We start from the raw sequence: 27,553 nt of genomic DNA on the forward strand, positions 1-27,553 counted from the left end.
TCTTAAAGACCTAGTAATATTTTACATCAATAGCAGTCAATATTAATCGTCATCTTAATTCCGTCTCATCTGAAAGTTGTAAATTCTTGGTTATCTGCACAAACCCTGGCTAAGAAGTTGAATCAGCAATACAAAATTGGGTTTAATTATTTATTTACTAAATACCTAACTAATCACACAGAATTACACATAATTAAATCATAACTTGATTACAAATTACATCATAAAGGAAAACGTCCCTAGCGGGCGGAACAGATATGACAGCTGGTTACACAAAAGAAAAGGGCTGGGTTTGAGTGAAAGAGCGGGAAGACTGAGGAACAAGGGGCGAAGCTGTGCTATCGTAAATACAGAATCTTATGCATTCGAAATTACCGCCCATTTGGAAAAGGAAAATGCAATAAATATTTACTCTGAGCTGCGCTTCGGTAGGTTGTGGTAGATGGAAGGCCGTGTTGCACAACCGAGTCATTTGAAGAATGGCTCTGCTGGTAAATTGGATACATTGTAGTAGTTTTAGTGTGGTAGACGGGATACTCTGTCTGTTCCTTCCTAACCTGCATTTGCTGTTGCTAACTCAACGGCTAGGAGGTATCACTTCTGTAGTGAATAAGAGTTCAAAGTTCATACCATTCGCAACCAAAGCTCACGCTGATGTTGGCTTCGTTCTGTAGTTATTATCTGAACCGTTCTGACATCGGACCGTCGTCCTCACATCCTCGGAACAGCAGGTTTTTTGTCGTCAAGGCTTTATATAGGAAGGGAGAGGAGGGCGTGTTTGAAAAGTTTTATAGCCCATGTCCCTTCACAGGGGCGGGCCACTGATTGAGCAGAGCCCTAAACCTTATAAAAAAAAAATTCTCAAATTTTAGAAGCTAAAATCACATTTCATCCCATCAAATCATTTCATATTCAAACATTTAAATTGAACAACAATTCCATGTGAATCCGATAACTCTGTGTAGACTTTCCACTGATGAGAACGTCTCAGATGACAACCGAACTGACATCATATTTATTAAGTACCACCACATATGTTCAATTGGTCGGATTACCAGAATATAGTTCATTTCCCCCCACCTTCTGATGTTCCCAGAATCTCTATGTTAACCAAGGTGTTTGCAAATGTAACATCAGTAGGGCAGAGAGGAAAAGGGGGGGAAGAGGTATGACTGTCATAAACCTCCCCCCAGGCCAACGTCATGACATAATCATGAAACATACACCCCTGCCCTTTTTTTATCCATTGTTGAACATTAGCGAGTAATATACTCTGAAGCGGTGGATGTTGTGCGCACCTCCTAAGTCGGACTAAAAAGTCCACTCAGAGTACTTATTTTCTGCAGACGGTGTTTTGAATCAACGTTGTTTCCACATAATTTCAACTAAATTACGTAGAATTTACGTGAAATAGACGTTGAATTGATGTCTGTACCCAGCGGGTGGACTATAATGCCCACCTATTTTCTTAGTCAAGTTTAACTAAATCCACATCCAGTCCCTAAAAATAATAGGCTAGTAGTAGCATTTATACAGATAGTAGCCCATGAGGTTACCACATTAACATATAACCCACACGTGTATGTCTAAGACTGGGGGAAATTATTATGAATGGTTGGGCCTATCAAAAACCAGATATTAAGCTACTTCACAAATAAACAAATAAACAATTAAGCAACATTAATATACATGTAACCTATTAATTTATAGAGATTGTGGATCATGTTCAACCTGTTATCAGTGGCCTGGCAAAATGTTCAAAGAATAGAAGATGAAAGACCAGACGCAGTTCTCTGATTTAAATTATCCATCAAACTCAGACACTGTTGTTGTAAAACATAACTGGTTGACTATTTTCAATGATGGAAACAAAAGAGCAGAGCGGTGTACTTTTAACTGGATTGAGCTCATCTCACCATCCTTTTATTCGTGACTAGCTCCATTTGGACATGTGCCCACCACTTTCTGCCACCATGCCTGACAAGGCAGAACTATTATGTTTTTCAAGTGTTTTGACTGAATATGATCCATTTTGGCTTTACACTATGCTATGATCTTTGAGCAGACACTACATTGACAGTTCTGCACTAAAACAGCCACATTCTTGAGTGATACACTGATATTGTGAAAGAGCAGAATTCTGCCCCTACCTCATGTTGTCATAGACCTCACAGCCTACTCTATTGGGCTTACTTGATAACAGGATAAACAACACCCCACTTATTATGGTGAGCTGTTGAATAACCCGGTCAGACCTAAGGAAGTGTATAAAAATGGCATAGGCCTATGGGGAAGGTCAGATAAAATGTTTAACCTTGTGGTGAATAGGCCAGATAATTCAAGGATTAGGTGAAGCTCTCAGCAGAAGCACTCTTTATTAAATGCAGTACATTCTACAAAATGTTGCTTTCACAGTTCCTAACCATGTATTTTTCTTCCAAGTGGGGTTGCAACCATTATTTTGGTCTTGAACTTGCCTCAGTCTGAATTTGCACAGAACGAGTCAAAATAGTAAAGCACTGAAAGGGTGCAGAGGCCGAAAACATCTTCTCCCTAGTGCTTGCAACGAGTTGATAAAGGTTGGTTGTGTAAACCATGCCATGGTTTAAGGTTCTCACACTGCTTCCTCTTGCTCCTCTGTGTATTGCATGCTGGACAATGGATCCATTTGAAGCCATTGCAGCACACAGAGGCAGAACATAATGCTGCCCTGTCCATCAGCAGTGGAAACAAAGCCACCTAAAAGGGAAATTCCCCTGAAAGGCTACTGAGGCAGTTCCTCACTGTTGGGATGCCACCTGGGTACTGGATGGGGTCTCAGCAGAATCACTGGCAATAATTTACCCTGGCTGAAAGGAGTCCTGGCTGGACAACATGTCACTGAGTGCATGGCAAGATAATGAATCGACATAGAACAGGGACCCCCTCCAAGGCAAACCATCGTACGTTAGCACACTTATCTTTTCATTAGATGACTGAATGGAAAGGAGAAGTAATCATTATTTTCACATCCTATAATTGGAAGAGAAAGTGTCAACTACCATAGCCTATTGCGACACTTAAGATACTCCGAAAAACAGGCAAAGCGTCAATACAGGACTAAGATAAAATCCTACTACACCGGCTCTGACGGTCGTTGGATGTGGCAGGGCTTGCAAACTATCACAGATTACAAAGAGAACCCCAGCCACGAGAACTGCCCAGTGACTAAATGCCTTATGCTAGCTTGGAGGCTAGCAACACCGAAACATGCATGAGAGCACCAGCGGTTCCAGATGATTGTGATCACTCTCCATAGGTGATGCGAGTAAGAACTTTAAACAGGTTAACATTCCCAAGGCCACAAGGCCAGACGGATTACCAGGACGTGTACATGTTTCAAACAGACCACCATAGTCCCTGTGCCCAAGAATGCCAAGGTAATCTGTCTAAATTACTATCGCCCCATAGCACTCACATCTGTAGCCATGAAATGATTTGAAAGGCTTGTCATGGCTCACATCAACACACTCATCCCAGGCACCCTGGACCAGAGGTCTCCAACAGGTCGATCGCAAGCTACCAGCACACTTATGAGTAGCTCGCCAAACAATTCTGAAAGTACACTACATGCAATTCACACGTGTTCCACTGCAAACTATCATAAATTTCACAAATATTAGACTGCACGCTCCCAGCTACGATCTAATCAATGCAACATTGACATTATCCCACCCCTGGTGAGCCACTATTGGCTTAAAAAGCCAAACTTAACACAATATCTGGCAATTCATTTCCAGCACTATTGCCCGTCTGTCTGTGGTGCATGCGTTTGTCCATCACTTCTTGTGTAGCCAGTTGATGTGATAACTGTCTTGTTGATTGACAGAAATACTTTACCTAAAACCTTCAACTAAATGTTAACTGCAAAGTAGGCTTACCTGGCAGAAGTATCATTTGTATCTAGTATGTTATTTTCTAGCTTTGCCAGGAAATTAGCAGCAGCAGTACAGAACCATCATTAGACCTGAACATTAGAAGGCACATTCCTCACTCGCTAGATGCGCAATTACACTGAAGAATGAAAATGTTAGTTTTCAAAAAAAAAATGTCTTGCCATGTAGTCAGAACATCCAATTTTTTTTGCTCTTTCTCCTTGGGTAATTGTAATTTTGAGTAAAAAAAAAAAAAAAAAGCTACATAATTTGGGAAAATATACCATTTTTGGGGGAGGGGGGGTGTAACAGATTTTATACGGCCCCCTTTAGAGTTGTTTATTAACCATTTTACCAGGTATATTGACAGAAAGCAGTGCACTACTTTCTATTTTACACTAAGGACCCGGGTAAGAGTTGCAGGGGTGAGGCAAAGAGAAGAATGTGCCTATTTGAACGCTAGGGAAAAAAAGTTGTAGCTCGTAAGCACTTTTTTAAGTAGCACTCTTGCTAGAAGGTTGGAGACCCTTGCCCTGCTCACTCCAATTCACATATCGCCCCAACAGATCCAGATGACACCATTGCTATTGCACACCACACTTCCCTTTCCCACATAGAGAAAAGGAACATCTACATGAGGATGCTGTTCATTGACTACAGTTTAGCATTCAACACCATAGTGCCCTCCAAGTTCATCACTAAGCTAAGGACTCTGGGATTGAACACCTCCCTCTTCCTGACGGGTGGTGAGGGTAGGCAACAACACATCTGCCACACTGACCCTCAACACGGGGGCCCCTCAGGGGTGTGTGCTTAGAGCCCTCCTGTAGTCCCTGTTCACCCACGACTGCGTGGCCCCACTCAACTCTAACACCTTCATTGACGACAAGTAAATGCTGCATATCTCAGCTCAAATTGGAAATGACCTTTACATTTCTAGCGCAGTATCTGTAACGCTTCAGCTGATCGTCAACTACAGGAAACAGAGGGACGGGAACGCCCCAATTCACATCAACAGGGCTATAGTGGAGTGGGTTGATATCTTCAAGTTCCTGGGTGTCCACATCATCAAGGACCTATCATGGTCCATACATACCAACACAACCGTGAAGCGGGCACGACAACGCCTCTTCCCCTTCAGGAGGCCGAAAAGATTTGGCATGGGCCCTCAGATCCTCAAAGTTCTACAGCTGCACCATTGAGAGCACCTTGTTCTCTCTCTTCTACCGCACGGCATGCGGTACCAGAGTGCCAAGTCTCGGACCAAAAAGCTCCTGAACAGCTTCTACCCCCGGCAGTCTTATGGCTTGAACAGTTAATCAAATGGCTACCTGACTATTTGCATTGACCCCCTTTTTATTTGGACAGACTCTCTACCCACACATACACACACACACGAGACACTTACAGATAGACACTTTCACATACGCTGCTGCTACAGTTTGTCTATCGTGATTGCCTAGTCACCTTTACCCCTACCTACATGTACATATTAGCTCAACATCATCATACCCCTGCACATTGACTCAGTACCGGTACTCCTTGAGCTGGAAAGGTAACTCCAAACACGTTTTCACTAAGAGCAGTTGTTTAGCTGGTTTAACAAAGTTCAGTCATGGGTTGGCAAAAGTGTAAGCCCATGTCAAAGCATACCAGCAGTTTTATTCTCTTTTCTACTGTATTTAATTCAATTGGTTTCTGTTGCTAGCGATATTCATATTCACAATTTTTTTTAAAGAAAATATCCCACACCACCTGCAATACCTCCGGAGACTCAAAACTAGTTATTTTAGTGTTAATTGGTTAATGTATCCCTTAACGCAGTGGTTCCCAAACTTTAGTCCCGTACCCCTTCAAAACATTCAATCCAGCTGCGTACCCCCTCTAGCACCAGAGACAGCACACTTGCAAATGTTTTTTTGCCATCATTGTAAGCCTGCCACACACTAAACATAAGAATGAGTGCGAGTTTGTCACAACCTGGCTCGTGGGAAGTGACAGGGCTCTTATAGGACCAGGGCTCATTATTTAGCTCATTATTTAACCATCTTCTATATTAAACCTTATTTGTTTATCGAAAAATGTTAATGAGAAGGGTGTGCTTGAAAGGATGCACATAACTCTGCAATGTTGGGTTGTATTGGAGAGTGTGTCAGTCAAATCATTTTCCACACAGTCTGTGCCTGTATTTAGTTTTCATGCTAGTGAGGGCTGAGAATCCACTCTCGCATAGGTACGTGGTTGCAAAGGGCATCAACGTCTTAACAGAGCGATTTGCCAAGGGTAGGATACTCTGAACGCAGATCAAATCCAGAAATCTGGCCGCGGCTTCTGATTAAATACAATTTTCACAGAACCGCTTGTTGCAATTTCGATGAGGCTCTCTTGTTCAGATATCGGTAAGGGGACTAGAGGCAGGGTACGAAAGGGATAACGAATCCAGTTTGTCATCGGTTTCTGGAAAGTACCTGCGTAATTGAGCACCCAACTCACTCATATCGAAGCACTTATCACATTTGACATTGTCCATAAGCTTGAGTTCATTTGCACACAAAATCATACAATGATGGAAAGACCTGTGTGTTGTCCTTGTTAATGCAGACAGAGAAGAGCTCTAACTTCTTAAATCACAGCCTCAATTTTGTCCCGCACACTGAATATAGTTGCAGAGTCCCTGTAATCCTAGATTTAGATCATTTGGGCGAAAAATAACATCACCCAGATAGGCTAGTCGTATAAAACTCATCATGCAAGCGGTCAGACGTGAAAATTAGTCAGTAAAAACAAAGCTCGTATCTCGCAATTAAAAAAAAAAAACGTCAATACTTTGCCCCTTGATAACCAGCAAAAAGTGTTACATTGTCACTGTAAAAGAGTTACATTGTCACTGTCCATATCATTGCATAGTGCAGAAAATGCACACTAGTTCAGGGGCCTTGCTTTAACAAAGTTAACCATTTTCACTGTAGTGTCCAAAACATCTTTCAAGCTGTCAGGCATTCCCTTGGCAGCAAGAGCCTCTCAGATGCTGCAGTGTAACCAAGTGGCGTCTGGAGCAACTGCTTGCACGAGCGTTACCACTCAGTCTCCTTGTCATGGCTATTGCGCCATCAGTACAGATACCAACATGAGCAACAGCAATGTTTGGCTACATACGGACCGTTAGTGGAATTCCCGTGAGAGAGTAACGATTAACGTGACTGGATGTTAATTATTTGACTAGGCTACCTATATTTGACGTTATTTCGCTGAACACTAGATGGTTTAATTATATTTTTAGCAGTGAAACGAGGCTACTCAGGCAAGGGGAAATAAACTCACCAAAATGTATAGCCACGTTGGAAAATGTAAAATATTTTTTTAAATGTGAATCACATTTTTATTTGGTGTACCCCCAGTACCCCAGTTTGGGAATACCCGCCTTAAAAGGAACTTGAAATGATCCCCACATATAAATGATTTATTCAACCCCATCAACCATTACTAAAGCAACACTTAGTTTTTTGGATGACATTCAGAAACAGGAATACTTGAATAACACTACTGTGAAGCATCAAGAACACAAAGCAATATCAGTCAGGTAGCCAACAAAATATGAAAAAGAAACCTGGTACAGGGTCAAATGTAGCCAACATACCCACTGCCGTCCAGCAGGCCCACAGCCGGACACCTTCCTTACCTGAATGCCAGCTTCATGCTTTGAATTCTGATGGAATCCTTCTTCTTAGGGGTTCCAGAGGACAAAGGCCACTCTTTTCAACAAGCCTGTCCAAGTGTGTATTCTTGTATACTAATGAGAACAAAAAAATTATGGCATATGCTTGAGTCGACAAGTGCTCCCAATAGCTCATTCTACATCAACTAAACTTGTACAAGTTTGATGTCTTCACCCAGGGATTTTTATTGGTCAACACTGGAACGTTTATACCCCTGGTACAGTACTGGGATGAAAGAACCAAAACAGGAGTTTGAGGAAGTCGAGGCCCAAGGATTTCCACTAGGCTTGCACTGCAGCATAGCAGGGCATAAGACTAACTCTGCACTCCCTCTCCGTAAGGCCCCTTTAAATAAGCTGCCAAGCTATGGGAAGATAGTTGATTAAAAAAACATGACAGCTAACAGCTGTCACTTTCTGAAGTGAATTTGGCAAGAGGATTCCCACAGTAGATGAGAAGCTTTCATAGAAATATTAATAGATTCAGCAGCAAGGGAACAAGGCATTTTGAACATCCGTGGCCCAGTATATCACATTAATTCCATGTTATACCTACAGTGCCTTGCAAAAGTATTCACCCCCCTTGGCACTTTTCCTATTTTGTTGCATTACAACCAGTAATTTAAAATTGGATTTCACGTAATGTACATATACAAAATAGCCCAAATTGGTGAAGTGAAAAAAATTACTTGTTTCAAAAAAAATTAAAACTGAAAAGTGGTAATGTATTCACCCCCTTTGCTATGAAGCCCCTAAATAAGATCTGGTGCAACCAATTACCTTCAGAAGTTAGATCAGTGGTTAAATAGTGTGCAGTCTAAGTGTCACATGATCTCAGTATATATACACACACAACACCACTAAGCACGGGGCACCACCAAGCAAGGGGCAATATGAAGACCAAGGAGCTCTCCAAACAGGTCAAGGACAAAGTTGTGGAGAAGTACAGATCAGGGTTGGGTTATGAAAAATATCTGAAACTTTGAACATCCCACGGATCACCAATAAATCCATAATTAAAAAATGGAAAGAATATGGCACCACAACAAACCTGCCAAGAGAGGGCCACCCACCAAACTTCACAGACCAGGCAAGGAGGGCATTAATCAGAGAGTCAACAAAGAAACCAAAGATAACCCTGAAGGAGCTGCAAAGCTCCACAACGGCGATTGGAGTATCTATCCATAGGACTACTTTAAGCTGTATACTCCACAGAGCTGGGCTTTACGGAAGAGTGGACAGAAAAACACCATTGCTCAAAGAAAAAAATAAGCAAACACGTTTGGTGTCCAAGAGGCATGTGGGAGACTCCCCAAACCTATGGAAGGTACTCTAGTTAGATGAGACTAAAATTGAGCTTTTCGGCCATCAAGGAAAGCACTGTCTGGCGCAAACCCAACACCTCTCATCACCCCGAGAACACCATCCCCGCAGTGAAGCATGGTGGTGGCAGCATCATGCTGTGGGGATGTTTTTCCATTGGCAGGGACTGGGAAACTGGTCAGAATTGAAGGAATGATGGATGGCGCTAAATACAGGGAAATTCTTGAGGGAAACCCATTTGTCTTCCAGAGATTTGAGACTGGGGCAGCGGTTCACCTTCCAGCAGGACAATGACCCGAAGCATACTGTTAAAGAAACACTTGAGTGGTTTAAGGGGAAACATTTAAATGTCTTGGAATGGCTTAGTCAAAGCCCAGACCTCAATCCAATTGAGAATTTGTGGTATGACTTAAAGATTGCTGTACACCAGCGGAACCCATCCAACTTGAAGGAGCTGGAGCAGTTTTGCCTTGAAGAATGGGCAAAAATTCCAGTGGCTAGATGTGCCAAGCTTATAGAGACATACCCCAAGAGACCTGCAGCTGTAATTGCTGCAAAAGGTGGCTCTACGAAGTATCGACTTTGGAGGGGGGGGGGGGGGGGGGGGGGTGAATGCATGCTCAAGTTCTCAGTTTTTATTTGTTTCACACAAAAATATGCATCTTCAAAAGGGGAAGGCATGCTGGGTAAATTAAACGAAACAACCCCCCCCCTTTTTTTTTATTCCAGGTTGGAAATTCAAAAATAGGAAAAATGCCAAGGGGGTGAATACTTTTGCAAGCCACTGTAAGTAAGTAAAAGCACAGAATGGTGCTTAAACCACAGCTATCGTGAGGTGGCAGACAGCTCAGAAATAAGCTTCATGGTCAATTAGGATGGGAGGCAGACGTGAGTGTTTAGATTATGTAGGCTAGTTTAGATGAGACGAAGGTGGGGTATCTACTACACTTCAACAACCCTCAGTCACTGAGAATGTATATTCTCCACATCATAATGTGAACAGTCTTCCACATTTCATGGACACAAGAACAGAAACAAAAAACAAAACCCAAGCTCCACTTTAACATAACTCCTATATTTTACACATGAATACAATGCTTTAAAAAAAAAAAGGTTTTCATTGAAAATAAAAACAATAAAAAAAGTATTAGAAACATTCACGTGGTACCTTGCCATCTCAGTCTGTTGAACAACATGGTCACAGATTTCCCCTTCAGTACAAGCTCTCCAATAATTATCTATGCTGCACTGCTACGTCCCCTGGCAGATCACTTGTAACTTAAAGAACAATTATGATAACTGTCATAATACTATTAACAATAAACAGAGAGACCGGATAAAAACAAAACATATACATTAACTCAACGAAGGTCATAAATATATTAGTCACTCAAAAGAGAGTGTGTTATCTTCCCTGATGGTGAGAGAACTCTTAGTGCACAGCATCATGACAGGCTGGTGCAGTAGAGGCCAGTCCATTGTCAAATCATTAGAATCAGAGGACAGTGACCAGAATGGGCTGTAACAGCAATAAGAACTTAATATGCCAAGCTGAGGCACTGACCGAGGAAGCCAAGTGAAGAATTCCTGACATGAGGGTTGGAGTATTCCAGGTCAAAAAAATCCTTAAGGGTGCAGAAGACTGTCCACTCTGTTGTCCACAAGTGGGTCTCTGATCATCTCATACTCTGTACGTTTCACTTCAAGAACGACTGCGGTCCTCTTGGGTTCCCACTAGCATTTTGCTGTATAACTTTTGTTGCTCCTCTTTGAATGTATCTTTTACTTTCCCTCGCTTTAAACCGCCATCCCTACAAAGCAACATCATTCACAAATCCATTACACAGTACTCTGATGCTCACACAGGAATACAGCTGAGCAAAACTAAGCTGGGTTTAACAATGACACAGACCTGATATTATAAGCCTATAACCCATGTGTACATATGTTCACAGATGTTTGCTATGGGTTACTCACCATAGCAAGTCCACCAGCCCTCCTTGCCTGGCGATAGCTGCTTTGACCCGACTGGCAAACTGGACTGCATCCTCGCCTTCCTGTTCAGAAAGGAAAACAAAGATGAAGACCAGGTTGACACACAAAGGGGACTGGGCCACCTGAGCATCAGACATGTGCTGGAAAGGGTCTCAGTGCACATAATGTATGAAGGACCTATCCTATTCAATGGCTACAGCCACTAACGGGCAAAATTGGCATATTGTAGTATAGTATCAAGTAAATTGACAAACTGGGATATCAAATCAAGCACAGTGCAATTCATGGGCCATGCATCAAGAGGACAGAAGAATCTCTAAAAATGGAGTGTTCTGATTCTGTGTGACTATGATCTCCAGGTTACAAAGAGACTGGAGAAGATGGCTGCTCCAAATGTCTGCACCAAGTACTAGTTTCCCTTCAAGCAGCAAGTGGAAAATGTATTCAAAGGGCAGGACACCTCTGAGGACCAGTTGGATCCCAGCCCAAGTTTCTTCAACTCTGACATTTAAAGAAAAATGTCCCAATCTTCCCTCCCTCTGCTTTCTACATCAAAATGGGACAGTCGTCGGTCAATGGCCAGGGCCACAAAGCTAGCCAACCCCTGCCGCTGAACATGTTGTTTTAGAAGTGGGTGGTAGTACTCAACTCTTTCCTGTTATTCATGAGCGAGGTCTGACCAAGTTCACATCCACACCCGGCTCAAAATACTAAAATCATTATACCAAGTCACACACAATGGTCATCCACAATCCTGGTACAAATTGCTTTGTCAAGCTCTGGTTGTGCAATCAGCATGAATGTACTGTGAAAGGCAACCTAACATGAAACAAACCAACAAGTGCATAAGCCAGCGCGTCTAAAGGAGGCAGCCATACTAGCATCTCAAAATACTGATTTGAATCATATTTCCTTAGAATCAGGGGTGGAAGCTGAGAGGCTATCAACCGTACAATGAGATGAATGCTGATTTGAAAACCCACTGAGAGCAGGATTTATTTGCATCACCAAATGCAAACTCTGGGTAGCTTGAACATAACCTAGGTAAATCATGCCAGGCTAAGGTCAAAGGAAGGTGTGCATCATATGCATCCATTCAATATGACCTACTGGTGTATTGAAATGATAGATTGCACAATGGCAATAATATCAACCACATAAAACAGCCAACTTCAGGGAGGGTAGCTTGACTACACAAATGCTTTTTTATTTGACCAGGTAGGTTGAGAACAAGTTCTCATTTAGCAAACGACCAACCCTCATCACTGCGAGCAAACGACCACCACTCATCACTGTCAAATGCTCCCTAAAACACTTCAGCGAGCAAGCCTTTCTAAACCGACCTGGCCGGGGTATCCTGGAATGACATTGACCTCATCCCAACAGTAGAGGATGCCTGGTTATTCTTTAAAAGTGCCTTCCTCACCATCTTAAATAGGCATGCCCCATTCAAAATAAATGTAGAACCAGGAATAGATATAGCCCTTGGTTCACTCCAGACCTGTCTGCCCTTGGCCAGCACAAAAACATCCGTTCTGCATTGGCATTGAATAGCCCCCGTGATATGCAACTTTTCAGGGAAGTTAGGAACCATTATACACAGGCAGTTAGGAAAGCTCAGGCTAGCTTTTTTTAAACAGAAATGTGCATCCTGCAGTACAAACTCAAAGTTCTGGGACACTAAAGTCCATGGAGAATAAGAGCACCTCATCCCAGCTACCCAGTGGTCTGAGGCTAGGAAACACTGTCACAACCGACAAATCCACTATAATTGAGAAATTCAATAAGCTTTTCTTTATGGCTGGCCATGCTTTCCACCTAGCTACCCCCACCCCGTCAACTTCCCCGGCACCCTCCACAGCAACCCGCCCAAGCCCCCACCATTTCTCCTTCACCCATATCCAGATAGCTGATGCTCTGAAAGAGCTGCAAAATCTGGACCCCTACAAATCAACAGGGCTAGACAATCTGGACCCTCTCTTTCTAAAAAACTATCTGCCGAAATTGTTGCAACCCCTATTACTAGCCTGTTCAACCCCTCTTTCGTATTGTCTGAGATTCTCAAAGATTGGAAAGCTGCCGCGGTCATCCCCCTTTTCAAAGGGGGAGACACAAGACCCAAAAACTGCTACAGACCTATATCTATCCTACCCTGCATCTCTAAGGTCTTCGAAAGCCAAGTTAAACAGATCACTGACCATTTTGAAATCACATCGTACCTTCTCCGCTATGCAATCTGGTTTCCGGGGTGGTCATGGGTGGACCTCAGCCACGCTCAAGGTCCTAAACGATATCATAACCGCCATCGATAAGAGACATTACTGTGCAGCTGTATTCATCGACATGGCCAAGGCTTTCAACTGTCAATCACCACATCCTCATCGGCAGACTCAACAGCCTTGGTTTCTCAAATGATTGCCTCGCCTGGTTCACCAACTACTTCTCTGATAGAGCTCAGTGTGTCAAATCTGAGGGCCTGTTGTCCGGACCTCTGGCAGTCTCTATGGGGGTGCCACAGGGTTCAATTCTCAGGCCGACTCTCTTCTCTGTAAACATCAATGATGTCGCTCTTGCTGCTGGTGATTCTCTGATCTACCTCTAAGCAGACAACACCATTCTGTATACTTCTGGCCCATCTTTGGACACTGTGTTAACTAACCTCCAGACGAGCTTCAATGCCATACAGCTCTCCTTCCGTGGCCTCCAACTGCTCTTAAACACAAATAAAACTAAATGCATGCTATTCAACCGATCATTGCCCGCCCATCCAGCATCACTACTCTGGACGGCTCTGACTTAAAATACGTGGATAACTACAAATAACTAGGTGTCTGGCTAGACTGTAAACTCTCCTTCCAGACTCACATTAAGCATCTCCAATCTAAAATTAAATCTAGAATCAGCTTCCTATTTCGCAACAACTGACCATCCTACCGATCCTTGACTTCGGCGATGTCATCTATAAAATAGCCTCCAACACTCTACTCAGCAAACTGGATGTAGTCTATCACAGTGCCATCCGTTTTGTCACCAAAGCCCCATATACTACCCACCACTGCGACCTGTACGCTCTCGTTGGCTGGCCCTTGCTTCATACCTGTCGCCAAACCCTCTGGCTACAGGTTATCTACAAGTCTCTGCTAGGTAAAGCCCCGCCCTATCTCAGCTCGCTGGTCACCATAGCAGCACCCACTCGTAGCACACGCTCGCTCCAGCAGGTATATCTCACTGGTCACCCCCAAAGCCAACTCCTTCTTTGGTCACCTTTCCTTCCAGTTCTCTGCTGCCACTGACTGGACCGAACTGCAAAAATTACAGAAGCTGGAGACTCATATCTCCCTCACTAGCTTTAAGTACCGGCTGTCAGAGCAGCTCACATATCACTGCACTGTCAATAGCCCATCTGTATACAGCCCATCTATCTACCTCATCCCCATACTGTATTTGTTTATTTTGCACCACAGTATCTCTACTTGCACATCCATCTTTTGCACATCTGCCATTCCAGTGTTTAATTGCCATATTGTAACTTCGCCACCATGGCCTATTTATTGCCTTAACCCCCTTATTTGACCTAATTTGCACTCATTGTATATAGACTTTGTTTTCTTTTTTTTCCTTCTGTATGTTTTGTTCATTCCATGTGTAACTCTGGTAATAAATAGGCTATAGTGGCGAAATTAAACACTGGAGTGATGGAGGTGCAGAAGATGAGTGTGCAAGTAGAGATACTGGGGTGTAATGGAGCAACATAAATAAAATGACAGTATGGGGATGAGGTAGTTGGATGGGCTATTTACAGATGAGCTATGTACAGGTGCAGTGATGTGAGCTGCTCTGACAGCTGGTACTTAAAGCTAGTGAGGGAGATATGAGTCTCCAGCTTCTGTAATTTTTGCAATTCGTTCCAGTCATTGGCAGCAGAGAACTGGAAGAAAAGGCGGCCGAAGTAGAAATTGGCTTTGGGGGTGACCAGTGAAATACACCTGCTGGAGCACGTGCTACGGTGGGTGCTGCTATGGTGACCAGTGAGCTGAGATAAGGCGAGGCTTTACCTAGCAAAGACTTATAGATGACCTGAAGCCAGTGGGTTTGGCGACGAATATGAAGTGAGGGCCAGCCAACGAGAGCATACAGGTCGCAGTGGAGGGTAGTATATGGGGCTTTGGTGACAAAACGGTTGGCAATGTTATAGGCTGCATCCAATTTGCTGAATAGAGTGTTGGAGGTTATTTTGTAAATGACATCGGCGAAGTCAAGGATCGGTAGGATAGTCAGTTTTATAAGGGTATGTTAGGCAGCAATGAGTGAAGGATGCTTTGTTGCGAAATAGGAAGCAGATTCTAGATTTCATTTTGGATTGGAGATGCTTAATGTGAGTCTGGAAGGAGAGTTTACAGTCTAACCAGACACCCAGGTATTTGTAGTTGTCCACATATTCTAAGTCATAACCGTCCAGAGCAGTGATGCTGGACGGGCGGGCAGCGATCGATTGAAGAGCATGCATTTAGTTTTACTTACATTTAAGAGCAGTTGGAGGCCACGGAAGGGGAGATGTATGGCATTGAAGCTCATCTGGAGGTTAGTTAACAGTGTCCAAATAAGGGCCAGACGTATACAGAATGTTGTCGTCTGCGTAGAGGTGGATCAAAGAATCACCAGCAGCAAGAGCTACATCATTGATGTTTACAGAGAAAAGAGTCGGCCCGAGGATTGAACCCTGTGGCACCCCCATAGAGACTGCCAGAGGTCCGGACAACAGGCCCTCCGATTTGACACACTAAACTCTGAGAAGTATTGGTGAACCAGGCGAGGCAGTCATTTGAGAAAACAAGGCTGTTGAGTCTGCCGATAAGAATGTGGTGATTGACAGAGTCGAAAGCCTTGGCCAGGTTGATGCATACAGCTGCACAGTATTGTCTCTTATCGATGGTGGTTATGATATCGTTTAGGACCTTGAGCGTGGCTGATGTGTGCCCATGACCAGCTCGGAAACCAGATTGCATAGCGGAGACGGTATGGTGGGATTCGAAATGGTCGATCTGTTTGTTAACTTGGCTTTCAAAGACCCTAGAAAGGCAGGGTAGGATAGATATAGGTCTGTAGCAGTTTGGGTCTAGAGTGTCTCCACCTTTGAAGAGGGGGATGACCGCCGCAGCTTTCCAATCTTTGGGGATCTCAGACATTACGAAAGAGGTTGAACAGGCTAGTAAATAGGGGTTGCAAACATTTCGGCGGATCATTTTAGAAAGAGAGGGTCCAGATTGTCTAGCCCGGCTGATTTGTAGGGGTCCAGATTTTGCAGCTCATTCAGAACATCAGCTATCTGGATTTGGGTGACGGAGAAATGGGGGAGGCTTGGGCAAGTTGCTGTGGGGGGCACAGGGCTGTTGACCGGGGTAGGGGTAGCCAGGTGGAAAGCATTGCCAGCAGTAGAAAAATGTTTATTTAAATTCTCAATTATCACGGATTTATCGGTGGTGACTATGTTTCCTAGCCTCAGTGCAGTGGGAGGAGGTGCTCTTATTCTCCATAGACTTTACAGTGTTACAGAACTTTTTGGAGGTTGTGCTACATGATGCAAATTTCTGTTTGAAAAAGCTAGCCTTAGCGTTCCTAACTGCCTGTGTATATTGGTTCCTAACTTCCCAGAAAAGTTGCATATCACGGGGGCTATTCGATGCTAATGCAGTATGCCATAGGATGTTTTTGTGCTGGTCAAGGGCAGTCAGGTCTGGAGTGAACCAAGGGCTATATCTGTTCCTGGTTCTACATTTTTTTAAATGGGTCGTGCTTTACAGTATTAATTTTACTGGGGCTAGAGTGTGCTAATCAAATCATGTTCCAGCCATCATTAAACAACGCACAATTGCCAGTCAAAAACACCACTGAGCTTAGAGTCTTGAATCAATGTCAAAGCAACCCTTAAGCCTTTTAGCGATATTTTCAAGAAGATGGATTTTAAAAAGAAAACGGTGAGGTTGTTCCCAGACTAACCTCTCTGGTCATGGGTGGCAGGTACCACACACTGCACACAATGGCCCAGCTGCTCATCATCCTCAGCAGGTAGTTGACCATCCCAAATTGGCTGCTGTTCCAGAAGGCATCTCCAAAGCGGGGGTCGTACTGTTGGGACAGGGACATCTGATTAATACTGGGAGACCGGTAAAAACATCACACGCAAGCTCACGACACACACTCACCTTGATGGCCACAGGGTAGACTGTGGAGCCAATCTCAAAGCTGCCTTTTTTAAACATCATTACTGAAGTGTTGTTGATGCAGGTGCCTATGGGGAAAAGTCAGTGTTAACAAATGGGGATAGGAAATTATATTAAAGCTAACTTATTTCCACAGTAGAAATGCAGTAATCAACACTACTGTAACTTGTGTTCAAAGCAGTAACTAAGGAAAAACAAAAACAACTCACCTTCGGGGAAAATGAGAATAGGAAGTTTAGTTGTGTCTTCTACATGATCACTCAATCTGCAACACAAGAGGTGTTGTAAGTGTACAGTAGAACTGGGCTATATGGACAAATCTATATCCCGATAAATTAACTGAATTCTCAAGATAGAACAATAAGTTTAACAATAACGTGCACCAGTTACTTTTGTATACTTGTAATTGCTACTACTACTTTGAATGTTGTAGTTAGCAATTGCCCAAATTAAAGACTTATTTCAAACTTCACATTTCTCTAGTATAGGCTACTTATCGTTATCAGTAAAATGTCTTCGATGAGTGGTCGGATTGGTTGGTGTCAAATTTGAGATTTATCGTCCCAGCTCGAGTGTACAGTATATTGATTAGATACAGCTTGACTAGTCTTTACCAATACACAAACACTAAACCCAAAATAGTCGTTAAATCAAAACATGGTCACAGTAAACCGTCAATGGATTTGTCAATTATCTATTTATACTTAACAAAAAAACGCAACATGCAACTGAGTTACAGTTCATATAAGGAAATCAGTCAATTTAAATAACTTCATTAGGCCCTAATCTATATATTTCACATGACTGGGAAAGAGCACAGCCATGGGTGGGCCTGGGAGTCCATAGGCCCACAAACTTGGGAAGCCAGGCCCAGCCAATCGTAATGAGTTTTTCCCCACAAAAGGGCTTTATTACAGACAAATACTCAGTCAAGGTGGCTGGTCTCAGACGAATCCGCTGGGGAAGACGCTAGATGTGGAGTTCCTGGCCTGGTTATATGTGATCTGTGGTTGTGAGGCCGGTTGGGCGTACTACCAAATTCTCTAAAATTACGTTTGAGGTGGCTTATGGTAGAGAAATTAACATTCAATTATCTGGCAAAGCTCTGGTGGACATTCCTGCAGTCAGCATGCCAATCTCATGCTCCCTTAAAACGTGAGACATCTGTGGCATTGTGTTTGTATGGCAAAACTGAACATTTTAGAGTGGCCTTTTATTGTCCCCAGCACAAGGTGCACCTACCTGTGCAATGATCATGCTGTTTAATCAGCTTCTTGATATGCCACACTTGTCAGGTGGATGGATTAACTTGGCAAAGGAGAAATGCTCACTAACAGGGATGTAAACAAATTTGTGCGCAAAATTTGAGAATAAGTTTATACATTCTGAAAATTTCTGGGATCTTTCATTTCAGCTCATGAAACTAACACTTTACATGTTGCGTTTATTTTTGTTCAGTATAGATTCTTTAGGTCTTAGCTAAGGTACAGCTGAGTTAGCCTGGCTGACACGACTAACGTGGTACACAGCGAGGTTGAGCTGTGCCCCACAGGTCTGCACAGGATTATTTTTTGTGCGTATATATTTGCTTAGAAATAGAGCGAGCTTTGATTGGTTTTCTCAAACTTCTTTTTTTTTTTACAAGGGGATAGACTTTTTTTGAGTGGGAAAGACTGAACCAACCAGTAAAGCCACAGCCCCCTTTATAATTGACGCATCGTGCTGACATCAAGCAGCTTCCGAGACTCTAGTCAGGAGGACCGAGTTTGGTACCTACCAGACTCGAGCGGAGTGACTTCCAACCCAAAAGTGCAGATGTGCATTACTACCTTTTGGCCACTAGATGTCGGTCTTTGACTTCAGAGCGTTCAAACCAAATGTGTGGACAGGCTTTCACCATAGACTTCTGTATTACGCCCATCAAACCACCATGGATTTGCCCAACCTGGAATAGACGCACACACAGGTGTGGTTTAACAAACATCTGATGATACAGGTCAACAATCTCACACCTGCCTTTTTAAAATACTATTTGAATTCTACATTCTTTGGTAAATTCTCAGTAAGAAAATTTGAGAGCTTGCTTCTAAAATATTTTGTGTTATGGTAGTAAGTAGCACACCAGTAACTTTCTAATTTGACACTAACTCAATGATTGACAGCAGTCATTCAGTGCTGTGGTAGGTAGCATTGTGTCTGACTGCTGTGCTGTTCATCATGGGCCTTACCATTGCATAGCAGCCATCACTGGCCAAGATGATGACGTCGATGGGTGAGGTGTGGTTGGCCACACAGATCCCTCCATTCTTGGGCTTGTTTTCACTGGATAGATAGAGAGAGAGAGGACAGGATGAGTATCAGTAAACAAGACATTATCAGGAAATGACCATTCCAGTGTAAACTAGATCCTAAGAAACCTGTGGATGATGGAAAATGGGTTTGAGGGAGAAGCCAGGCTCCCTCTCCCCTCCCTAATTAACATGAACGTGAGAGAAGACAAATGAGGTTGGCATTCAAAGCCTGACCCCCTGAGCATGTTGGACTGGAGTACGAGGTTACATTCAGGAGATAAATGGTGATCGTGTTGTATTGTTACCAAAACAGAGCCCCTCTTACACCACTTCAGTATTTTTTGCCCCCAGACTAGGCAGAAGAACATGCTGGAACAGGCCCAGCGCTACATGTAGATTCCTTCAGGGGACATAACCCATACTGAATACACCACATTCTTAGACAGTTTGGCCTATTAGAAACATGTTTATGAGCAGTTATTTTCATACCGATGGATAAGTCTTTGAAAACATTTGCACTTAGGGCCAATTTCATGGACAAAGACGAACCTAACCCTCCTGGTCTTGGAAATAATGATTTATTTGAATGAGTAGGCCTACGGGTTAAATACAGTCCCTGCAAAACAAAGGCTATATTGACAAGTTCATATGACAAGTTCCCTCTCTGACCTAGAGTTGGTGGTAAGGACTATTTCTTAATCTGATTGAGACATCTCTTTTGCAACATTTCCCATAATTTTCTTCTTTAACATGAGCATTTGGCTAGTAAGGGCTTTGACAAATAAATGTGACTAATGGTTTTGTAGAGTGTTGCTCTCCAGCATGTATTAAAATCAACACATCAAGCCAAGGCTTTGGGCACTGTCTGGCATTGCCTCACACCACAGAAACTGAGTGTCAATAAAATCCACTCGAGGACATTTGAACTGTCGGCAAACAGCCTGCATCATGTCAAAGGGAATGTCCACTTTGTGCTTTTCGAATTTAGACTAATCAAACACAAATTATAGCATAAACTAATTTAGAGTCAGGTAAATATAAATCATCTGATTAACTTCCTGTACTACTTCCTGTTGAGCTGTGCCAGCCAGCCTGAACAGTAGGTCTCACCATGGGTCTTGTGACAAACAGCTCCCCCAGAGCACAGGCTATAACACTGTGGGTGTTAAACCCATAACAGTCTAAGCCCTATCCAAGCTGGGGGTGTGGGTGGGGGGGGTTCTACTAAGTTATATGGAATTGTTTTAAGCAGGTCATACCAAGGATCATTCAGCTATTTGATTTTGCCTTTAAAGACCCCTTGAAAGTATATTTTAAAAAGTATGATAAATTAATTTTGGGTCTTACTGCCATTAGCTCATACAAACATTGAATAATAGATTCACTACACGGAACAGAAATCTAAAAGGAAGTCTGTTCTGAAGTGTCTGTCCTATATCTGAAAGATGTTTAGAAAAAATATATATATTTTTACATGTATTCTGGCACTAAACAGTCTCCATATTCGGAAAGTAGTCTTGGCCAAAGGTTTTGAGAATGACACAAATATTAATTTCCACAAAGTTTACTGCTTCAGTGTCTTTAGATATTTTTGTCAGATGTAACTATGGAATATTGAAGTATAATTACAAGCATTTCATAAGTGTCAAAGGCTTTTATTGACAATTACATGAAGTTGATGCAAAGAGCCAATATTTGCAGTGTTGACCCTTCTTTTTCAAGACCTCTGCTATCTGCCCTGGCATTCTGTCAATTAACTTCTGGGCCACGTCCTGACTGATGGCAGCCCATTCTTGCTTAATCAATGCTTGAAGTTTGTCAGAATTGGTGGGTTTTTGTTTGTCCACCCGCCTCTTGAGGATTGACCACAAATTCTCAAATGGGATTAAGGTCTAGGTAGTTTCCTGGCCATGGACCCAAAATATCAATGTTTTGTTCCCCGAGCCACTTAGTTATCACTTTTGCCTTATGGCAAGGTGCTGTTATGGCAATCATGCTGTAAAAGGCATTGTTCGTCACCAAACTCTTCCTGGGTGGTTGGGAGAAGTTGCTCTCGGAGGATGTGTTGGTACCCTTCTTTATTCATGGCTGTGTTCTTAGGCAAAATTGTGAGTGATCCCACTCCCTTGGCTGAGAGGCAACCCCACACATGGTCTCAGGATGCTTTACTGTTGGCATGACACAGGACTGACGGTAGTGCTCACCTTGTCTTCTCCGGACAAGCTTTTTCCAGATGCCCCAAACATTCGGAAAGGGGATTCAGAGAAAATTACTTTACCCCAGTCCTCAGCAGTCCAATCCCTGTACCCAGTCTTTCCCTGATGTTTTTCCTGGAGAGAAGTGGCTTCTTGCTGCCCTTCTTGACACCAGGCCATCCTCCAAAAGTCTTTGCCTCACTGTGCATGCAGATGCACTCACACTTGCCTGCTGCCATTCCTGAGCAAGCTCTGTACTGGTGGTGCCCTGATCCCGCAGCTGAATCAACTTTAGGAGACAGCCCTGGCGCTTGCTGGACTTTCTTGGGCACCCTGAAGCCTTCTTCACAACAATTGAACCACTATCCTTGAAGTTCTTGATAAGTTAAATGGTTGATTCAGGTGCAATCTTACTGGCAGCAATATCCTTGCCTGTGAAGCCCTTTTTGTGCAAAGCAATGATGACAGCACGTTTCCTTATAGGTAACCATGTTTGATAGAGGAAGAACAATGATTCCAAGCACCACCCTCCTTTTGAAGCTTCCCGTCTGTTATTCGAACTCAAACAGCATGAAATAGTGATCTCCAGCCTTGTCAACACTCACACCTGTGTTAACGAGAGAATCACTGACATGTCAGCTAGTCCTTTTGTGGCAGGGCTGAAATGCAGTGGAAATGTTTTTTGGGGATTCAGTTAATTTAAATGGCAAAGAGGGACTTTGCAATTAATTGCAATTCATGTCATAACATTCTGGAGTATATGCAAATTGCCATCATACAAACTGAGGCAGCAGACTTTGTGAAAATTGATATTTGTGTCATTCTCAAAACATTTGGCCACGACTGTATGTCCACATTGTTAAGTTATAGCTTTATTCTAAAATTGATTGAGAAAATATTTAAATTGACAAACAATACCCCATAACGACGATGAACAGGTTTAGAATTTGGAAAATTGATAAAAATAACAGAAATACCTTATTTACTTAAGTATTAGCTAGCCCCTTTGCTAGGAGACTTGAAATTGAGCTCAGGCGGATCCTGTTTCCATTGATCATCCTTGAGATATTTCTACAACTTGATTGGAGTCCCTTGATGGAGATGGGAGAACCTTCTAGAAGGACAACCATCTCTGCAGCACTTCATCAAATCAGGCCTTTATGGTAGAGTGGCCAGACAGAATGCACTCCTCAGTAAAAGGCACGTGAACAAGATTTTCTGGTCTGATGAAACCAAGATTAAACTCTGAGCTAAATGTCAGGTGTCACATCTGGAGGAAACCTGGCACCATCCCTACGGTGAAGCATGCATCATGCTGTGGGGATGTTTTTCAGCGGCAGGGACTGGGAAACTACTCAGGATCAAGGGAAAGATGAACGGCGCAAAGAGATCCTTAACGAAGTCCTGAGCGCTATGGAGCAGACTGGGGCCAAGGTTCACCTTCCAACAGAACAATGACCCGAAGCACACAGCCAAGACAAAACAGGAGTGGCTTCGAGACAAGTCTCAATGTCCTCGAGTGGCCTAGCCAGAGCCCGGACTTGAACCCGATCAAACATCTCTGGAGAGACCTGAAAATAGCTGTGCAGCAATGCTCTCCATCCAACCTGATAGCTTGAGAGGATCTGCAGAGAAGAATGGGAGAAACGCCCCAAATACAGGTGTGTCAAGCTTGCAGGCTGTAATCGCTGCCAAATGTGCTTCAACAAAGTTCTAAGTAAGAGGTCTGAATACTTTTTTTTTTATATATAAATGAGCAAAAAATGTCAACCTGTTCTTGTTTTGTCATTATGCGGTATTGTGTGTAGATTAAATATTTCCCCCCCCCCCCATCAATCAATCTCAGAATAAGGCTGTAACAAAATATGGCTGAAAAAAATCAAGGGGTCTGAATGCACTGTACTTCCATTATTTATTTTGGCCGTTCGTGAGTCTTTCCATAGAGGGGTCATAATAGTTTATAGGCCAAACTGTTTGGACATCACAGACAATTTTGAGAAGACCGATTTTCGGGATGTCTCATGGTCTGACAAACACTGCTCACTGTTACCTTTGACAGCAGATGCAGAAGTGGGATTTATTTAATTATGCTAAAACAGATTTCCGCCGGGTGCGAACATCGGGTTTTTAATGCCTGAACAATGAAGGATTTGCTGATGTTTCTCTGGCGCTAGTGCCTTTAGTGACACCTAGCCTGGTAAAGTCTGTGGCAGCAGTTTGTGCTGGGTTCCTCTCAGGGTAGTCTACCCCAGACCTAGATTAAATGTGATTGCCTTGTTCAAATCACCAAACAGGCAAAGCAACAATACAGGACTATGATCAAATCCTACTACTCCGGCACTGACGCTCGTTGGATGTGGCAGGGCTTGCAAACTATCACGGATTACAAAGGGAAACCCAACCGCGAGTTGCCCAGTGACTCAAGCCTAACAGAAGAGCTAAATGCCTTCTATGCTCGCTTTGAGGCCAGCAGCACTGAACCATGCATGAGAGTGCCAGCTGTTCCGGATTATTGTGTGATCACGCTCGCAGTCGAGGATGTGAGTAAGACCTTTAAACAGGTATAATTCACAAGGCTGCAAGGCCAGACGGATTACCAGGACGCCTACTCAGAGCATGCTCTGACCAGCTGGCAAGTGTCTTCACTGACATTTCCTACTGCTCCCTGACCTAGTCTGTCATACCAACATGTCCCAAGCAGACAACCATAGTCCCTGTGCCAAAGAATGCCAAGGTAACCTGTCTAAATGACTATTGCCCTGGAGCACTCACATCTGTAGCCATGAAATGCTTTGAAAGGCTGGTCATGGCTCACATCAACACCATCATCCTAACCACCCTGAACCCACTCCAATACCAACTCAACAGATCCACAGATGACAATCTATTGCACTCCATACTGCTCTTTGCCACCTATGTGAGAATGCCGTTTTTTGACTACAGCTCAGCTTTCAACACTATAGTGATGAGCTTGGAGGGCACTAAGCTAAGGACCCTGGGACTGGACACCTCCCTCCACAACTGGATCCTGGACCTCCTGACATGCCGTCCTGAGGTGGTGAGAGTAGGCAACAACAAGTCCACCACGCTGGACCCTCAGGGGTACGTGCCTAGTCCCATCCTGTACTCCCCGTTCACCCACAAATGTGTGGCCGCGCACGACACCAACACCATCATTACATTTTCCGACAACACAGGCCTGATCACCGACGAGAATGAGAGCCTATAAAGGAGGAGATCAGAGATCTGGCAGTGTGCTGCCAGAACAATGACCTCTCCCTCAACGTCAGCAAGACAAAGGAGCTGATCGTGGACTACAGGAAATGGAGGGCCGAGTATGCACCCATTCACATTGACAGTGGTTATAGCAGAGTGGGTCGAGAGCTTCAAGTTCCCCGGTGTCCACATCACTCAGGATCTATCATGGTCCACACACACCAACACAGTCGTGAAGAGGGCACAACAATGCCTCTTCCTCCTCAGGAGCCTGAATAGATTTGGCATGGGCCCTTAGATCCTCAAAGTTCTACAGCTGCACCATTGAGAGCATCTTGACTAGCTGCATCACCGCTTGGTATGGTAACTGCTGCTTGGCATCCGACCGCGCTACAGAGTGTAGTGCATACAGCCCAGTAAATCACTAAGGCCGAGCTCCCTGCCATCCAGGACCTCTATATCTATCAGGCAGTGTCAGAGGAAGGCCCTAAAAATTGTCAAGGACTCCAGCCACCCAAGTCATAGACTTCTCTCTGCTACCGCACAAAAAGTGGTATCGATGCACCAGGTCTGGAACCAATAGGACCCTGAACAGCTACTACCCCCAAGCCATAAGATGGCTAAATAGTTAGTCCAGTTAACCATCTGCATTTACCCTTTTTGTACTAACTAGGGATGTACGATATAAATTCGGTGAACATATCGGAATCAGCCGATGTCTAGTTTAACGTTGATGTTAAAAACCGATGTCAAAGCTAACATGCATACCTACATGACGTAATGACGCCACGTAAAATGTTGCACTACTACACGTGCAACACAGCATTCCTAACCTAGCCCACACATTGTCTGCTGTGTGGCTCGAGCGGTCAACAAGTCGAGCAGTCATTTGAAAGAGTAAGCACATTTCAGCGAGACAACTCAAAAGGCGAAATCCATTAAAAACGCCAAGATAATGGAATTCATTGCCCTAGACAATCAGCCGTTCTCTATTGTGGGTGATGTTGGCTTTCGCCGACTGGTCGAGCACCAGTACACACTGCCAACTGCACTATTTTTCAGATGTTGTCCTACCGGAGTTACACAGTAATAGCGTCACTGCTATTAGCTTCACGACATACATACTATGGAACGCCGTTTGGGTATGTGCATGTTCAAAAAGATATAGTAGCCCTGTCAAAGCTGCACAAAAAAGTCTGCAAACACCGGCCACGAACGATGTGTTTACAATAGCGCGTTGGTAATAAGGCATTATTTGTTCAACCGCAATTTCTGGGGTAGCTAGCTAGCACCAATAACCAGCCCGATAACAATGAACAGTAGAAACTGAGTCATTTTCATTATTCTTAGCAATGATTTAGGAATCCTTGTGTGTAAGTATTAGCTAGGTTGGCACCTGTTGTTCACCTATTGAAATTGATCTTCAGTTCATAAAAATAAATGGCTATCCAGCTACTTAACCCTGTTGCCCACAGCTAACGTTATAAGCAGCCAGCTAGCGTCTGTCTTGTGAGGCTTGACCGGACCGGGTTGTGTTGTGAAGCTAGACACAGTACGGATTAGGCACAATAGTGGAATAGTGTTATTTGACACGTCTCTTTTTTGACACGCCAAGACCCAAACGGCGTTCCATAGAAATACTGGTTGAAAATGAAACGACTGAACGGAACAGCACAGCAAGCAAATGAAAGAAATAGGTTTTGATTATGTTTTACTGGTAATGTAAATGCCAACAAAATAACCTTTTGGGAGGTCCGTGGGGCGACGCACAATTGGCCTAGCGTCGTCCGGGTGGGTTTGGCCGGTAGGGATATTGTCTCATCGCGCACCAGCGACTCCTGTGACGGGCCGGGCGCAGTGCACGCTAACCAAGGTTGCCAGGTGAACGGTGTTTCCAACCCGGCTTCCGGGTTAAGAAGTAGTGCGGCTTGGTTGGGTTGTGTATCGAAGGACGCATGACTTTCAACATTCGTCTCTCCCGAGCCCATACGGGAGTTCTAGCGATGAGACAAGATAGTAGCTACAAACAATTGGATACCACGAAATTGGGGAGAAAAAGGGGGTAAACATTCATTGATTTAACTAGGCAAGTCCGTTCTTATTTACAATGACGGCCCGGAAAATGTGGACCAATTGTGCGCCGCCCTATGGGACTCCCAATCATGACCAGATGCATCAACATGCTTTCCATGTGTATGCCTAGTGGTTGCTGCTTACCTGTCGTGGTAGGTGATGATGGCAGTGAGCGCTCTAACACAGATACGGTAACACATCAGATGCACCTGCTCACTGAAGAAGTTCTTCATCCTTCAGGAAGAACACAGGAAACAGCTTGGTACCTAGCAACACCAATGTCGTTACTACCATAATTACTGTTACGACTCAGGTAGAAGGAAAGTGTTACAATGAGAAATCCTTACCTCCCATTTGGAAGAAACCCGATGATGGATGTGAGAACGACGAGAAGACCCACCCCGGTGAAGGCAAGAGTTACCCTGTCAGAGAACACACAGAGCTCCAGTCAAACACAGCTCAGTACAGCCCATTCAGCCAATTCTAATCATATGATTTCTGTGTTTGAGCTCATGTGCATATCACACAACATAAGACATTTTCAAAGTGTCTTTAACAGACAGTTGCGGCAATGCTTTCACTCTCCCTAATGATAAATGCCAAATGAACA

The 27,553-nt window shown here is 43.6% G+C and overlaps 2 protein-coding genes across 4 annotated transcripts in view; both read right to left on the reverse strand.

Moving 5' to 3' along the window:
* Positions 1-8,579, reverse strand: part of LOC110536033 (inositol polyphosphate-5-phosphatase A) — a 54,020-nt gene extending 45,441 nt beyond the window's left edge. The window contains exon 1 of the mRNA XM_036935870.1: positions 7,594-8,579. The gene's annotated coding sequence lies outside the window, so the exon portion shown is untranslated. The remainder of the gene's footprint in view (positions 1-7,593) is intronic.
* Positions 8,580-10,006: 1,427 nt separating this feature from the next.
* LOC110536034 (glycerol-3-phosphate acyltransferase 4) overlaps positions 10,007-27,553 on the reverse strand; it is a 32,333-nt gene continuing 14,786 nt past the window's right edge. For 2 of the 3 annotated variants that reach the window (XM_021621539.2, XM_036935871.1), the window contains 9 exons: positions 27,291-27,365; positions 27,088-27,177; positions 19,397-19,490; positions 18,998-19,113; positions 17,378-17,433; positions 17,151-17,236; positions 16,945-17,073; positions 10,930-11,009; positions 10,007-10,763 (listed from right to left, as the gene is read on the reverse strand). In XM_021621539.2, the coding sequence (XP_021477214.2) occupies positions 10,655-10,763; positions 10,930-11,009; positions 16,945-17,073; positions 17,151-17,236; positions 17,378-17,433; positions 18,998-19,113; positions 19,397-19,490; positions 27,088-27,177; positions 27,291-27,365 (835 nt within the window). In that variant the 3' untranslated portion in view covers positions 10,007-10,654. Of the gene's footprint in view, positions 10,764-10,929; positions 11,010-16,944; positions 17,074-17,150; positions 17,237-17,377; positions 17,434-18,997; positions 19,114-19,396; positions 19,491-27,087; positions 27,210-27,290; positions 27,366-27,553 lie in introns of those variants that run through there. The other variant, XM_036935872.1, reaches the window with a different exon arrangement.

The sequence above is a fragment of the Oncorhynchus mykiss genome, chromosome 11 (genome assembly GCF_013265735.2).
Source record: "Oncorhynchus mykiss isolate Arlee chromosome 11, USDA_OmykA_1.1, whole genome shotgun sequence".
NCBI lineage: Eukaryota > Metazoa > Chordata > Actinopteri > Salmoniformes > Salmonidae > Oncorhynchus > Oncorhynchus mykiss.